General features: G+C 40.3%; 1 protein-coding gene across 1 annotated transcript in view; it reads left to right on the top strand.

Annotated features, from left to right (window-relative positions):
- FLT1 (fms related receptor tyrosine kinase 1) overlaps positions 1-17678 on the top strand; it is a 161773-nt gene that overhangs the window by 55974 nt on the left and 88121 nt on the right. Inside the window, exon 11 of the mRNA XM_063127004.1 lies at positions 16341-16455. Within this exon, the coding sequence (XP_062983074.1) occupies positions 16341-16455 (115 nt within the window). The remainder of the gene's footprint in view (positions 1-16340; positions 16456-17678) is intronic.

The following is a 17678-nucleotide window of genomic DNA, read 5'->3' on the forward strand; positions in this document are numbered from 1 at the left end:
CTTCAACATCACTAGACAAAAGTGGGCATCAATTTGCAGTGACAGATGTATATGTATAGGTGCACTGCAAACTGAGAAATAATAACTATAGTTTAAATAGAAATACAATGTATCACACAACAGTGGAAAAGCCTGACCAGGCGACCTGAGTGCCTGTTCAGTCTGATGTCCAAGTGGTAAGTGTTGATGGGCAACTTCAACACCCATGATGTCTCCTTCCTTATAGGTCTTTAAACCACAGTTGGATAGGGTGACCATATGAAAAGGAGGACAGGGCTCCTGTATCTTTAACAGTTGTATTGAAATGGGAATTTCAGCAGGTGTCATTTCTATGCATGCAGCACCTGGTGAAATTCCCTCTTCATCACAACAGTTAAAGCTGCAGGTACCCTGCCCTCTTTTAAATCTGGTCACTCTAGTATAGCTCCTGCAGCTTTAAGTGTTGTGATGAAGAGGAAATTTCACCAGGTTCTCCATATATACAAATGATACCTGCTGAAATTCCCTTTTCTATGCAACTGTTAAAGATACAGGAGCCCCGTCCTCCTTTTCATATGGTCACCCTACAGTTGGACTGAACAGCCTTTCAAATAGAGGACACCTTTAAATAGAGTATTGCCCTCTGCCAGCTCTCCAAAATACAGGATGGGGTACCCTACTGTTAGCTGGGCACCCTACCATTAGCTGTATCAGCCATTTCTTCAGTGTGCTTCCTGTTAATTGTCCTTTTCTCTGACATTTAGGAATAATGTGTGGTGGGATCAGTGCCAATGCTTGTCCATGTTCGTTTGTTTCTTTGATTTGTCATCAACCCTTCCCTACAAAGGGCTTGGGCATCAAACAAGACTGAAATATATACTCTCTTCAACCCTATGAGATGGGCTAGGCCAAGCAGGCTGCGGAAATGGGGACCTCATTGGGGAAGGCTGGGCTAGGCCAACAGAGAGCTGCTGGCCCAAAGCTTCCACTTAGTAAGTTTAATGGATGTGGTAGAACTTGAGCTTCAGTCTCCCCAATCCAGGCCAGTTAGTCTATTCGTTATTCCACACAGGCTCCATGAATTGCATTATTGCTGTGATGTTGCATTATCATTTGTGCATCCATCCATATTCTCTGGAGTTCTTCGGTTGTGGGGTTTAGAACTTGGCAAGCACACAACTCTATGTGCCAGGGGCAGCATTTCATTGGTGGGTAGGACTGAGGGCAAAGAGGGTGGGCCTCAAGGCAAAAGGAGTGGGGCCCCAAATACAATACAATACAATACAATATCAGCATTTATTTATTTATTTATTACATTTCTATACCGCCCAATAGCCAGAGCTTTCTGGGCGGTTCAATATTTTGCAAGTAACTAAGGCTGGGTCTGCACTACTGCTTCATAGCGGTATTGAAGTGCACTGATAACTGTTGGGGCCCATGACACGTTCCATATACTACTGTCATAAAGTTATCTCTTCTGCTTTTTATTCCACATTATCCAAAATACTGCAGCAATGTCACTGTGTCTCCTACGAGATGTAAATGCAGAAGAGGGCTATAGCGTTACCATGTTGAGATCGTAATGGTTTGACTGAGGTGTAGATCTGGCCTGAGCCTTAGCAGAAGTATTTCAATCTATTAGAATGGGGAAAACAGCATAAAAGCCAATCAACCACCAAAACGATTGGCGGCTGGGGAAAAGGGGTAGGGCTAACGGAATCCCAGATGGTTGGATAGGGACCCAGGCAGACAGGATTTGAGTTTCTGCACCCCTGCTATATGCATGATGTGTCAACACCAATAAAATTGTACGTTGTATATTCCATCCCACATCTTTACTATACTCATACCCTCGGGGCCCATATCTGACCTGTGCATGAATTGTATGGTGCAGTACTTATATTGGTTGTAACATCACGAGAACTTTGCTGCATGGTTCAACAGCAAAACTTGCCATGGCTTTTTTGTTTCACGCGAAGGACCGCACAATCTGACTATGAGGCTACTTGGAAATAGGTTTCGTTGAAATAAATGTTGTTTCCAGGTGTGTGAGTTTGGGATCAAGGCGATACCACCTTTATATCACTTCTGTAGTGGAAAGGGGGGGTCATTTAATTGGGTATAAGTGCAATACAAATGGAAGCTCTTTTATAGTGCAGTAAAGGAGCTATCATGTAAAGCACGTGTGTTGAACCTCTTTCAGCCTGAGGGTCCAGTTCAGTTTTGGAGAAGCTCTTGGGGGCCACATCCCAGTGGTGGGTGTGGCCAAAGGCTAAAGCGACAGGACCAAAGTCTAATGGGGTGGTGCTAAATACCCCCAAATGCCACCATATTGTAGCTTCAAGTTCTTACTGCCAGTAATTAGGTGTTAGGAGAGGCATTTCTCCAATGTGGAAAAGGAAAAGGAAAGGAACCTCTCGTGCAAGCACTTGAGTGATTGCTGACTCCTAGAGGGACGCCTGCTTTCACTGACATTTTTCTTGGCAGACTTTGTAGCGGGGTGGTTTGCCCTTGCCTTCCCCAGTCGCAGTTACCTTTCCTCCAGCTAGCTGGGTACTCATTTTACCGACCTCGGAAGGATGGAAGGCTGAGTTGACCTGAGCCGGCTGCCTGAGAACCAGCTTCCGCTGGGATTGAACTCAGGCCGTGGGGAGAGTTTCGGCTGCAGTATGATAAGCAGTCCAGGAGAAAGGGGGTGGGAACCAGGGAAAGAGATGTGCCCACCCCCCGGGGAACTCCAGCAGGCCCAATTGGGAACCCCTACCAGGCCAGATTTGTCCCATGGGCCTGAGGTTCACCACCCCAATGTAAAGAGAACCAAGCCCTACATTTTGGATGTATCTGAGAGAAAAACACACATATATGTTTGTAAAGGTGGACAAAGTCTAGAATATATGTGCAAGGAAAACAATTGTAGAGATCCCCCCTCCCCGCAAGATGAAGAGCTAAAACAATTCAGCAGAAATAGTTTTAGTGTTTCTTAAGACTAAGCAAGCACATGGTAGAATAATGCAAACAATTGTATGCTGTAGGCTTTTATTTTGTACCTGACTTTACTGGCTTCTAATGAAAAGCAGTTTGCCGTTCTATGAAATTGCTAGCAAGAAGCCCCTGGCTCTCCATGAACAGACTACAAATTGCCTCTTGTTAACAATACTCAACCAGAGAATTGGAACTAATATAGACCTGTTTGTACATAGTGATGTTAATTTGCATTTGCCTGCTCTTATCATAATAACAGCCAGTTATTTCTGACTAATCTGCTGTTGATGTTGGAATTTTGTCAAAGACTTCTTTATGTGTCTGCGATGAACCAAGATCTTTATTACTCAACTTCTATCACTATGTGGGTTAATGTTACTTTAAATCATTATCATCTTTTCCCAAGTCTAATGAGTGATGGTGAAGCATGAAGCACAAATGTATAGAATGACAAATTCTGGTAGTGATTCCGCCCCCCCCCCCCACCTAGACTCAGTGATGGGTTGATCCAATTTGGAGAAAACAATTAGGAAAGACAGTTGTGGATGAATATTTTCATGGCCTGCTTAAATAATATGCATATAAGACAAGCTGGAGACGGACAATATTTATGATAGACAATGGCCGGGTTTATTTAGCCCATGGTAAACCCATGGTTTTTGCCCTACTCAGGGTTTATCTGGCAGACAATTGAACAAACCGTGGTTTGTTTTCTGTGTTGTTGTTTCTCTTCTCCTTTGCCCATTCCCTCCCTATATCCTAAATGCTTTATGACACTGTAGTATTGACATGAAAAGTTTCTGGGGGTTTGTGTGTGTTTGGGGGGGGGGGTTACCGCTCTCACCCAATGCCTCTGTAGCCAGGTGAAAAAACCCATGAACAACTCATGGTCCTGGGTTTGCCACATAATGACAAGCCATGGTTTAAACAACTTGAGTTTACAACCCCTCAATGAACAATGGGTTTCCCTTCCTATGTTGTTTGCAGTTAACAAATCATGGTTTGTTAGCACAACCATGTTCACACTTCACAACAACCTAGAATTCAGCAACCCATGCCATGAGTTAGTATTATGTGGGAAGCAGGCCATTGTTTCCTATAGTGTACACCCTCATTTGTATTATCCTGCTGTCATCTCCGTTCATACAGTATTGCAGGTTTTGAATCAGTATAAAAATCTGCAAAGAACATTAATGGGATAAGTGTGGACACCACAGGTAATAGTATTTTTGTCATACCATTGGCATAATATTATCTATCTCCGGCCACATTGAATAATGCTTAGCTGCGCTTCCCAAATTCAGCCAATTTGCAAATTTACTTGGCTTAACAGCATCCCTGAGACTGCAGTCCTATACATACGTACCTGCCAATAAGCCATCATTGAAGTCTGTGGTACTTTTTTTCTGAGAAGACATGCATAAGATTTTAATGTTAAATTAGACATGTTGAACCTCTCCAGAACCTATGGAGCAGGGGTGGACAACTTGTGGTCCTCCAGATGTTTTGGCCTACAACTCCCATCATCTCTCACCATTGGCTATGCTGATGTAGCTTCATGGTTCATAACAACTATTATAGCTAAATAGAACTTGCATATTCAGTAGCAGTATACTCTTTGTATAAGACTGTAGAGACAAGCAACACGAGAGGCAGAATCGTTTTATAGCACAGAGAATTTGGGGTCTCATGCAGTGAGGCCGTCCTTAGTGTCTTTACTAGAGGTATTTCTGGATGAGGCAGATTATCTGGATCCATTTCAATCTGGCTTTAGGCTGGTTATGGGCCAGAATCTGCTTTGGTCTCTGAATAATCTATTGGACAATCTATGCTGAGAACTTGATAGCAGGGAGTCTGCCCTATTGCTTCTGCTGGACCACTTAGTAGTTTTTGATATCATCAATCATGGTATCCTTGAACTTCTGTACATTAAGCAAAAAACCCGCATCCTTACCGGAGCTTTCTGCTTTTGGTTTCTTTGCGGTATAACGATGGGCTTCTTTACACGGTGGACACATCGTTTGAATCAAGGAAAGTCCTTCCCTGGCAAGTTCCATATGTTTCTGTGTGTTTCAAGTTACAGCCATTATATGGTGATATTATAGTCCTATATTGGCATTTCACACATCCAATAGATTGGAATAACATCCCTTTTCATGTTATGTCAGATCTTTTTGAAAGCAGAATAAAGGGGATGGGGAGCACAGGAGATGTCTTGGAGGTTGACGACATCATGTAAAGGATCTGCTAACTTCTTTGAATGATCAATCATGAGCATGCAATTAATTGCTCATGTAGAAAAGCCCCTTCTGGATGGTGTGGCTTGGATGGGATTAGGAAGCACTGTTTTATGGTGGTTCCAGTCATCCTTGGAGAAACAGTTTCAGAAGGTGGTGCTAGGCATCTCCTGTTTGACACCATGGCCATTGGCTTATGGTGTCCCTTGGGGTTCCGTCTTGCCCCCTGATATTGAATGTATACATGAAACTGCTAAGAGAGGTTATCCAGAGTCTGGGGTTTTGATATCAATAATATGCTGATGTCACCCATCTCTACCTCCCATTTCCATTGAAATCCAAGGAAACTGTTCTTGTTCTAAATCAGTGTCTGATGACAATAATGGACTGCATGAAGGCAAGCAAACTAAAGCTTATTCCAGCCAAGACAGAGATGCTTGTGGGAGTCAAGATGTGCTGGATGGGCTTACAGTCCCCTTGAAGATTCTGGTTCACATTATGGGTGTACTCCTGGATTCATCCCAGGTTTTAGCAGTAGCCAGCAGTGCTTGCAGAGCTAATGAACCAACTGCACCCATTACTGGAAATGTCAAATCTGGCCATGGTATACTCAACCAAAAGTTAAGGGTATATATACAATGAAACCATAATATTTAATGTACAAAAAAGTAAAATAAAGATTAACAATAATATCACATTAAAAGTACAATAGCATATTGCACAGACCAATATGTGTCTAAAACTTCAAAGAAAGAGGCCAAACGCATTTCGACGGAAAAAGTCTTCGTCAGTGGCCAATACTAGAAAGCAATATACAAAAAAACCCATGTTACATGAGTATACATACATGAGTAAATGGACCAAACACAGCTAACTGATTGTAATTTAGAATATAGACACAAAGGTGTATATATAGAACAGAGCTGTTTAGCATACCAGGCTGCTGTTTACTCCCTGCAGGTTTACTGGGGCTAACTTTACAATTCTCACACGTCTGTGAAATAAGAAATAAGATGTCACTCCCCTTTGAAAGTATGTCGTGATTCCTAAAAGGAATAATACAATATTTACAAAAATAATACAAATAGCAGTCCCATATTGTTAATCAGGTATGGCCATGGTTACACATGCCTTTTGACAGCTAAACTGATGTGCTACTGAAGTAGGCTTTAATCTGCTTTTATCCTTCTTAATGACCTTTTTTTATCAATATATGTGTTTCATTTCACATGTTTTATTGAGATGCATTTTTATTTGATTTATTTGTGTGTTCTACTACTGATCTACAGACCCTCTCCTTCAGGTGTTTGTAAATTGCAGTGACGGAGTGGACACAGGGACACCTACATTGGGCCCATCCCTTCCATTTCTTACCTTCCTGTGTTGACAGGGAAGATCTGAATGTCTTTTTCTTATTTGTTTTCTATTAAGTGGGAGAAAGATAAATGTATTGTTAAACCGGGGCTAACAGATATTGATTCTCAAGACCTTAGCAGAGCAGCATAGGGCCCATGTTCTCCTTGACCACTGGGTTTCCCAAGAGTATTTCAATTTGTTATCCATCCTTAAATGTAGGAGGGCTTTTTTTCTGGCTTGGTGCAATTTTTTAATCCTTTAGGCATAGTTAACAATAAAACTCCAGTTAATAACAGATGCTGCCCTTGTAACAATGAAGAGATGTTCTTAATTTTTATGCACTATATCTATTAAATTTAAATACCAGCCAGTTGCAGATGCCCTCAGGGTGATATACAAATTTTTAAAATGTGAACTATTTTTGCACTTTTGAAGCAATACACAAACCGAAACTCAAATTATCTGTAAAAATTCACACCTCTAAACTTTGCAGTGGAGTTCTCCAATTAAAAAAAGCATACGAAAGTGCATATATTAGGGGGAAATGTGCACAGAAATGCATACATTAGTAAAAAAAAAAAGGCAAAAAACTTTAAAATGCATTATTTTAAGAAAACTGCTTGCAAGGATATGTATTTTAAGCAAAATTGCATACAAAATGCATTGTTAGAAATGTGCATAAAAATAAATAATGGAAACATTTTTTTTTAATTCTCAACGATTGAGATGAATTTAAGATTGGAAAAAATGAGAAACTGAGATAAATCAAAATTTACAGATTCTCTGTCCCAATATTGGAAGCAGCACGTGCAACTTTACTTCTGACCAAACCCCATTCAATACTATGAATCTCTGTGTTAGTTTTCATAAAGGTTCACATTTAAATCAAGAAGATAGTTTGTACTTTAAATCCACGGACAAATACCAAGGTGACATGTAGTAAACTCTTAGCCTGGAAAACTTCCCTACCCATAGTTATAAATATATCATGCTATTGTACTTGGCAAGCTGCAAGCACATGGAGGTAAGATCTCATTAAGGGAGCAAACTGTGGATTAGGGAGAGGACAGTGTGAAGCTAAGGGTGATAACGGTGGCCTTGTCCAGAATAGGCCATGGGAGTTTTCTTATCTCACTTAGGCAGGAGGTGCTGGGAGCTTCCTGTGCGAAATTAGGAGCATACGCTGCTTTCCTCTTGTTGTTTGGCTTCCTCCTCTATATAAGACGGTTCCCAGCACACTGATTATCTTTGCATCTTCAAACATGGCACAATCGACTTCCTTAAGAGCTTGATGTATCCTTAAGAGCCATGCTGTCTTTTCTTTTCCCATCTACCCCTCTGTCCCAGATTCCTTCTCAAGAGCTGGTTGATGTCCCAGGCACAACCCACTTTTAAGTGATCTCTAGAACATACATGCCAATTTGTAAGGCCATAATATTGTAAACTTGCCCACCCATGTGTTGGATCCTTTTTTGGGAAGGCGCAAACTTCTGAACCGAACTACAACACACCGAGTGCCTTTGAGTGTTGTCATGTCAGATTTACAGCTCTGACTTCTCCTTCCCCTTCCTTGTGATTTCTGTGGAAATTTTAAAGTTAGAGCTAATGACTTCTGGTTTCCAAAACGGATAGCTCATTTCCTAAACATTTGCCGTTAACTGGATCCCAAAGAGGGCCTACGTGGCATTCGCACAAAGGTGTGCACATGTGCGTGTCAACAGCAAATCACTCAGTGATGAGACTGGGATTTGGGATTCACAGTTGCTTTAACTGTGGTCGCTGGGAACTCATAAGCATGTGGTGTGTCTACATGACTCCTCCAGATTGCATGTAGAGGAAAACTGGACTCAGTGAGAAATACTCATTTTTCACTGGGGACATGGTTTTTTTGTTTTTTTTTGGTTTTAAGCATCCTCTGAGACTTATGAAAGTTTGTCATTTATTGCACTGCTCTTTAAGTTTTGGATACTTTCCAAATACAAGCCATCCCTGTAAGCTAATAATGCTTCTGATTAGCAAACAGGATGGCCCATTTATTTTACATGGAGAATGAACTGAAATGATTGACAGTGTTAAGTGCCACAATGGATGAATTGTTGAAATTATACCAGGTGACTCATAGTGAAACTGGAACACAGTCAAAGCCACGAGAGCTCTTATATCTTCCCTGATGTCTGTCCTTTTCACGCCTTTGCACTTGACACCCTCACTTGCTTTACGCTTCACCATGCATGAAAAATGAAGGGATGGCATGTGAGGTGTTTTAAACTCTGTAAAGTACTATATAAATGCTCAGTAGTGCTGCTGTTGTTATTATTATAATAGATCTTGGTCAATAGTCCTTTGTGTCTGTTAAAGGCCAGTTCCAGATGTTTTTAAGGAGTGATGATGAAGAGAGCATGGCCTTAGCTAGGCCTAAGGTTTATCCTGGGATCGTCCCGGGGTCTGTAAATATGTAATAAAAAAAAATGTTTTTTTAAAAATTAAAAACCTGATACAGCATCACATACAAATGAATTTCACATCTAGGGAAAAGGAACAGGAAGTGTAACAGCACGATCTGACCAGAGGGGGAGCAATTTCCCCTTCTCGCTCTGGTTGGCAAGAGATTACCGGTTTTGGCAACGCTGGTCAGAGGCATCATTTACATGAACAGGGATGACCCCGGGACAATCCCGGGATAAACCTTAGATCTAGCTAAGGCCTATGTCATTTTCTCCTTGTCACTTCCAACTTCCATCAGCTTTTTGGATCCATTTGTACTTTTAGCATTCAAGAAGGCTGTCAAGACTGATCTCTTCCGTCAGGCCTATCCAGTAGAATTTTAGGATATTTTAGTATGTCTTTAGGATGCTTTTAAACATCCTAAAATGTTTTTAATCAGTATTTTATGCTTGTTGTTGTTCCCCACCTCGATCCAATCGGAGAGGCGGGTAAGAAATAAATTATTTATTTATTATTTATTTTACTGTTTCAAAGAGCAAAAATTGTTTTTAAAAGCCTGTGTTAAGGCAGAAGAATGTATAACCTGACCATCTTAATATGCTATCTGCCATGAATCTGTCTTGACCTTTTGTAAACCCAGTTGTATGTTTGGAAAGGATACTATTCTCTGGCAATCTATTCCAAAAAATAATTGGGCTGAAAAAAGCATCTAATTATTATGGGGAACAAATTCTTATTTTTGTTCTCAAGTGCATTGCCTATTCATTGCATTGAAGACCCTGGACTCCCTGCATTATGCATAGCACAGTTGTCTTCTGATTTCTCCCACCACCACCCTACCCCAATACCACCATATCTTCTCAAAGCTGTCTTGCGGACGTTTCATAAACGCACCTTCTTTTGTTACCCTTCTTTGCGTTTTATCCAGCTCTACTTCCTTTTTCTTTTTTTCAGATAAGGCAGCCAGAACTGGCATTTGAGAATGAATGTGCCCGGTGTGTGTGTGTCTCTCTGTGTGTGTATGTGTGGAATTGTGTTTCTCAAACACCAAGGGTGGTTCCAAATGAAGGGCTCCTTTGACAAAATACATTGTGCAGCTACTCCGTCTTTTCTTCCTTAATAGATTTTTCCTGGAAAGAAAGAAAAAGATTGGGGTAGAAAAACAAAGGAGTGTTACAAGCTGAAGACAATGACATCTGCACCCCCTGTAAAATTCTATGAATGAGGCAGGGTGATTGCATGGCATAAGCCTCATCTGGAAGCACCCCAATTCTCCATGCCACATGGTGAACCTCTTTTGAAAGTGACAGGTGTTTTTCAAAAGCAGTTTGTGAGATGACATGGGGGTCTGCTGTTCAAAACAAATTATGTAAAATTCAAAAACAGCAACTACAATCCTGTGCATGTCAAAGCCCATAGGTAACGTAAAGTAGTTCTTTGGATCCTAGATTCTGTTGGTTGGGTGTGTGTGTGTGTGTGTGTGTGCAGTTTTAGCTTGTATTTTGAGGTAGGGTCTAGATTTCTTTTATCTGATTGCATACCGAATGGGAAGGCAAGAAAACTTAAATCTAAATGATCCATAAGCTATGTACAATATTCAGAGTGTGGGCCTACTATTGATTATTTTATACAGAGAGGTGACCTTGTGCATTGTTATCTCCTGCTAAAATTAGTGGAAACTGAAAAGTGCTTGGTTTTTTGTTGTACTATATGGGTTCATCTACACCAAGCAGGATATTCTACTATGAAAGCAGTATGAAAGCGGTATATAAAAGGTATGAGCCATACTACTGCTTTATAGCGGTATTGAAGTGCACTGACAACTGTTGGGGCCCATTGACACATACCATATACCACTTTCATACCACTTTCATAGTGTTATATCCTGCTTGGTGTAGAGCTGGTATGGGCCCCAATAGTTGTCAGTGTACTTCAGTACCACTATAAAGCAGTAGTGTAGATCCTGCAGTGCACTTGAATACCGCTATAAAGCAGTAGTGTGGCTCCTGCCTTTTATATACCGCTTTCACACCGCTTTCATAGTGGAATATCCTGCTTGGTGTAGATGAGCCCTATGTGTTGTTTGCCTTCTGTCTGCTTCAACCTACTGCACTGATGCTTTTCTTTGCTTGTCTTTATTGACTGAATGTGTTTTAATCAGGAGTGTATTGTAAACTGCTGCATTGAGTGGATACTATTTAAAAACACACACATATATTCATACGTGACTGTTCTGGGAGCTTTCCAGAATTTCATCAGTGTCTCTTCTTTGGTAACAACACATCCTGGATTTTTTTTTTAATGCATTAATGTTGTGCAGACTTCTACTGTTACTTTCTACTGTTAGTTTCTCCCTATCCTGTGCCTGCTTACCCTACCCTGTACCTGTTTGCATTCTCTTCCCCTCCTTATTGTTTTACTATGATTTTATTAGATTGTAAGCCTATGCGGCAGGGTCTTGCTATTTACTGTTTTACTCTGTACAGCACCATGTACATTGATGGTGCTATATAAATAAATAATAATAATAATAATAATAATAATAATAATAATTAAAGATGTTCCTTAAGGCATTTTAGCGTAGTTGAACATACGAAGCTGCCCTATAACTGAACTAGATCACTGGTCCATCTAGCCCAGTACTGTACTTGAGCTGTTTCCGGATGAGCGGCTCCTGGCACCAACCAATCATTACTGCTTTGCTGTAAACCTTTAAGGGGCTGTCTATATGCTTTACCACGCAGCAGCCACCTCGCAGCCACAGCAGGCTTTCCTGCGAAGCTATGAATAACTTACCCTGACTTTTGTGGCTGAAGTGAGACAAATATGGCCCTTACGATGTCTAACCTCACTCCAGCTTCGCTGCGGAGGCATTTCCTGGCTGAAAGCAAACTCTGATTGGATGCCGGAAGCCAGGATGAGGGCAGAAGGAGGCAGTGGGGGGCAGCTGCAGTACCAGGAAAACCAGCAGAGGGATTACCCAGTGCTACCCCACAAGGGCGAAACCAGAGGGTTTAGGGAGAAAGCAGCACCAACGCACCGCCGTCAAGGTCACCCCCAAGTGGAATTGCCATTGGCTTTCTGCACTATTGGAAGTATTGTGCTTTATCTATGAGTATAATTTGCTATGTTCTGTTCACACCAGGGGGCTTAACATAGCTGCCATGGGGTGGGGCCATTTTAAGCTCAACCCACATTCATTACAGCCTTTGTAGTGGCTGCTATTTAGTTATTATATTTCTATACCTCCCAATAGCTGATGCTCTCTGAGCGGTTCACAGCAATTAAAACCACAAAATGCATCATAAAATACAATGTAAAATGTAAAAGCTTAAAACAGCAATATAAAGTACAAGCCACAATAAAACCTAGCAGCAGTGCAGAGATTTGGTTGGTCACCAGTACATCTAGGGGTGAGCATATTACCCCAACATTAAAATCACTCCAGTGGCTGCCAATTAGTTTCCGGGCAAAGTACAAAGTGTTGGTCATTACCTTTAAAGCCCTAAATGGTTTGGGTCCAGGTTACCTGAGGGATCGCCTTTTCCCATACAGTCTGCCCCGCACACTCAGGTCGTCTGGGGAGAATTTACTTCAGTCAGCCAAGACTAGACTGGCATCAGTTTCCCAGAGGACCTTTTCTTCTGTCACCCCTGGATTATGGAACAGCCTGCTGAAGGAGATTCGTAATATTAACTCTCTCTGTGATTTTAAGGCAGCTTTGAAGACTAGCCTTTTCCAGCAGGCCTACCCAGATTAATGTAAAATCAAGAATTTTTAAAATGTGTTGATTCCTGTGCTAATGTTGTTTCTCGCCTCGATCCAAAGGGAGAGGTGGGTAAGAAATAAATTATTATTATTATTATTATTATTATTATTATTATTATTATTAAAAATACAAAAACAGATTTTGTGATCCCATTTTTTTTCTAATCAGTGCCTTAATTATCACTCAAATACTTTTGCACTTAGAACATTTTTACCACATGGAAGAGAGCATGATGCTATAACACTATAATGCTATTTTGTAAAGTATGGTGTTATAGAGCTATAATACAGTAATGCTACACATTTAGAAAGGCAAAATTTAAATAGAAATGCAGTATATCTCATCATAGTGTGGAAGATTGTGAGGAGGTGACTATTGTGCCCTCCTGTTCAGTTTGCAGTTCTTATTATTCTTTGTCTTTAAACTGGAATTGGACAGGGAAGCTCTTCAGATGGAGGACTCCTGCAAATAGAGGAGTGCCCTCTGATAGCCCTTCAAATATAGGACTGTCCTCTGTAAAAGAGGACACATGGCCACCCTAAAGTAGAGGTTGTTCAAGAGATGAGTTTGGTGGATTACACCCATTTCCTCTTCCTTCTTCCAATCCCACACAATTTAGAGCTCTTGAAATGGGTGACAGGAGGTGGCAGAATTTGTAGGCTGGTGGAGTTTCCAATACAGCTAATGAAACTGGAAAGGATCTAAAGATGCATATTTTCAATCTAGACTTTTAAAATGTGTAGGTGTTATTTTTTACTTTTTAATGTTCTTATTTTTATTGTTGCGGGATTTTAAATTGTTATACACCACCACCTTTTTAGCAGATTAGGTGGGGTATAAATGTTAATAATAAAATAAAAAATAAAGCCAAGGTTCAATTTTAATAGTTAAAAGTCATATCCCCATTGCAGTCAATGGCAATTCTCCCATAAATTATAATGGGGTCTAAGATAATTAACATTTTATGTTTAAATAGCTCTCAAATGAGTTAACACAAAGTTGGATCCAAATTTAGTCATATTTAAAGCAAACCCATTGAAATCAGTGGGACATAAGATCCAAACCCTAATGTGTCATGCAAAACAATCAGATGTTGTTTTTATTCAATGACATAAAGAACTGCAGAAATTAAAACTTTAGGAAGGAATTGATGCTCTTTGATCGGTGATCATTGCCAGCTATCTGAACACAAGCGTGAAATTTTAAATTTCACTTTGGTGGAAGAGAATGATTCATATAAGAAAATAACTTACAAGTGAGGGGATTTAGTTCATTTGCTTTAAAGAGATTTGATGTATGTTAACACCCACATCTCGAGACGTTAAGAGCTTTCATCAAAGGTCAAAACTCTACCATTCAAACTAGAACTTGACAAAAATAAGAATACTTCCCAGAAAAGAATGTGAAGACATGGACACAATGTAATGAGCATTCCAATGGGTTTATTTTCATATGCATCAAATTAAGCTTGGGAAAAGAAATTAGTTCCATCAAGGACACATCTGAATACTCTGATTAAGAGCCAGTCTGTTGTGTAACACCAACAGGAATTCCACCCTGACGACCCCCTCAGACACTCACACTTGAAATTTTCAATAATTGATACAACTACGTAACTTTTCCTTCCCTCCCTTCCCATGAGGTGAAAGCACTTGATTGTTTTCATCTAAATGTATATATATATATATACAATTTGGAATATATTTTCTCCAAATCTAGTGAACTATGGAAGTAAACACTCTCATGCTGTTAACTAGTATATGATAACATGGCATAAAAGAAAATAGCCACATATTAGTAAAAGAACCTGCATGGTGGTATAGGTGTGTGGCGTTCTCTTAGTACTATGCTAACAGATGTTCTTATGAACAATTAAGGGTGCAATCCTATGCATGTTCAGGCAGAACAAAGTCCTACAACTCCCAGCATTTCCCAGTCAGCTTGGCTTCAAAAAAATGCTGTAGGCCACTGAGAAAAAGTGGAACATAAAACAAATCAACCTATCGCTGTGAGATCTCATCTTTTAAAAATGTGACACTTTTAACATATTAACAAACTCTACTCAAAACCTGAATCCTTCCTAAAATCTGAAGATTTGTAAAGAGCTAAAAATGCAAGCAAAGGAAATCACTCTCCAGATTTTGAAGTTAAAAACAAAGTTACAACAAATGTATACAAACAGAAAAAGAAGTCTGTGTAGTAATAATAATAGTATTGATACGGTGGGTTTTTTAAAGTGTTCAAAGCACATCACATACTCAGTAATCCTCACTAACGATGCCCATTATGAACATGGTCAAAATGTTTTTAAGTACAATTCTGTACGGTAGGGTGTGAATGAAGATTGCCTGAACCTTGTGGAAAGAGCAATTTACATCAAACTTCAGTTGATTTCAAGTTAGCCTAAAGATTTGGAAAATCAGATTCTTTTCCTGGAGTTACTTAAAAAGCATTTCTTGATGAGTAAAGCTATATACTATGCCAGGGGTAGATGAAGTGGTACCTGCAGGCACCAGTGCGCCCCCAAATACCTTTCTTGATGCCCTGCAAGGTGCCTTACCTCTCCCACTTAAAACAACAACATCAACAACAACAACAACAAAATATTTTCTTATTGGCAGCTGGGAAATAGGTTTCTCTTGGGTTAAAAGGAATTGTTTAGTGTACTGAGGCTCAGCCCCCACCTCTCTTGTACTCAGCCTATTGGGCAAGTCACTTATCCTTTGCCACACCTCCGTGGAACCCATTTTGTGCTGGTGCCCAAGACAGGTTCTCAAATGGCTAAATGTGCCCACAGCCCCAAAAGGTTCCCAACGCAGCACTATGCTGTCTTTTTGGTGCCAGGTGAAGATCCTTTTTATTCCCTTTTTTAGTCCTTCTGTTTTGTATTTGAATGTTTGCCGTTGTATTTTTAGATTTTTACACTGCTGCTGGCTTTTAATCTGGTTTTTACTTTGGATTTATTCTACCTTTGAAAGGTTTATGTTATGTTATGTTTTATGATATCGTGTTTTGGGTTTTTAATTTTTGTGAACTGCCCAGAGAGCTCTGGTTATTGGCAGTACATGAATGTAAAATAAAATAAAAATAAATAGCTACGCACGTCTTAAGCAGTTTGGCTCTGGATGCTGCAAACTCAATTAGGGCATCTTTACAGAGCCCATGGCCTCTTGTAGGAAATGTCATATCATTGTCTTTTAGGGTGACCATATGAAAAGGAGGACAGGACTCCTGTATCTTTAACAGTTGTATTGAAAAGGAAATTTCAGCAGGTGTCATTTGTATATATGGGGAACCTGGTGAAATTTCCTCTTCATCACAACAGTTAAAGCTGCAGGTGCCCTGCCCCCTTTTAAATCTGGTCACTCTAGTATAGCTCCTGCACCTTTAACTTAGGATGAAGAGGGAATTTCACCAGGTTCTCCATATATACAAATGACATCTGCTGAAATCCCCTTTTCTATGCAACTGTTAAAGATACAGGAGCCCTGTCCTCCTTTTCATATGGTCACCCTATTGTCTTTGCCCTATGTTATGAGACTCTTGCTTCACTCTCTTTTATCCCATCATAGGTCTGAGTTTTGCTCCAGTCCAGAGAGTTCTTTCATCTTGAAATCGGGGAGCACTACAGGAAACAGAATCCAAAGCATCACTCAAAGAACAGCAGTAATAGAGGGGAAGAATAAGGTATGGTTAATTTGAGCATTTACTATGAGCTGCTGCTAATGCTAAATGACCATTTGCCAGAATGTAACACTGAAAGTTACAGTGAAAAATCGGATCTCGCTTAACTCTAAGAGTTAAGACTGAGAACAATATCATCTCCTAAGGAATCCAATAACCTTTACAGCTGAGTAGAGATTTGGACTTGGGTCTCACCCATCCAAAATCAAACCACACAGTATTTCAGATGCAGCACTACAATCACAGGACGCCTGTGTGCAAGGCTGGATTCTATTCACAGCTCTGTGGAAATTGGCCATGCTATCCATGCAAATAATTGCTAGCATATGACAGTGTGCCTTCATTGACTCACTACCATGAAGAATCTGCCTCAGTGAGTATTGAGGGGCTGCTAACGATTAGCAGTAGATACTTCTCTGGGTGCTTAAATTCTCATGTTGACTCTGGGAATGCACAGGAGAAAATGTTATGTGTCAAACTGGTTAAGGTATTAAGCAGTATCAAAATCCCAGTGCTGTTGCAAGCCTGACCAAACAACATTGAATGCCAAACCACACCATTTCATGTCATTGTGTAACATCCTTGTTTTCTGAAAGCATTTTCCACATATCTGGCTTTTATGTGATTTGTTAAGGGAAGTGAGGCCAGTTTATTGGACTTCGTCCCATGTCTGGTTTCGGTGGTCCCATTTTTTAAAAAAAATAATACTGACAATTTGGAGAGGCTTCATACAAGAGCCCATGAAGATGTCCAAAATGTTGATAAGATTACTGCACAAAAGAAAAGTTGGGAATTTGATTTAAACACAGTCTGAAATTTCCTCCAGGGTGAGACAATCCTAGAAAATACTTCAGGGTTTCATACAGGGGCACAGCAGAAGGCAAATGGAGTAGACCTATCCATGAGGGGCAATGTTAGGGTGACCATATGGAAAGGAGAACAGGGCTCCTGTATCCTTAACAGTTGTATAGAAAAGGGAATTTCAGCAGGTGTATTTGTATGCATGCAGCACCTGGTGAAATTCCCTCTTCATCACATCAGTTAAATAGCTATACTACAGTGACCAAATACAAAAGAGAGCAGGTCTCCTGCAGCTTTAGCTGTTGTGACGAAGAGGGATTTTTACAAGGTGCTGCATGCACACAAATGGCATCTGGTGAAATTCCCTTTTCAACACAACTGTTAAAAGATACAGGAGCCCTGTCCTCCTTTCCATATGGTCACCC

Source organism: Elgaria multicarinata, chromosome 5 (assembly GCF_023053635.1).
Source record: "Elgaria multicarinata webbii isolate HBS135686 ecotype San Diego chromosome 5, rElgMul1.1.pri, whole genome shotgun sequence".
Lineage (NCBI taxonomy): Eukaryota > Metazoa > Chordata > Lepidosauria > Squamata > Anguidae > Elgaria > Elgaria multicarinata.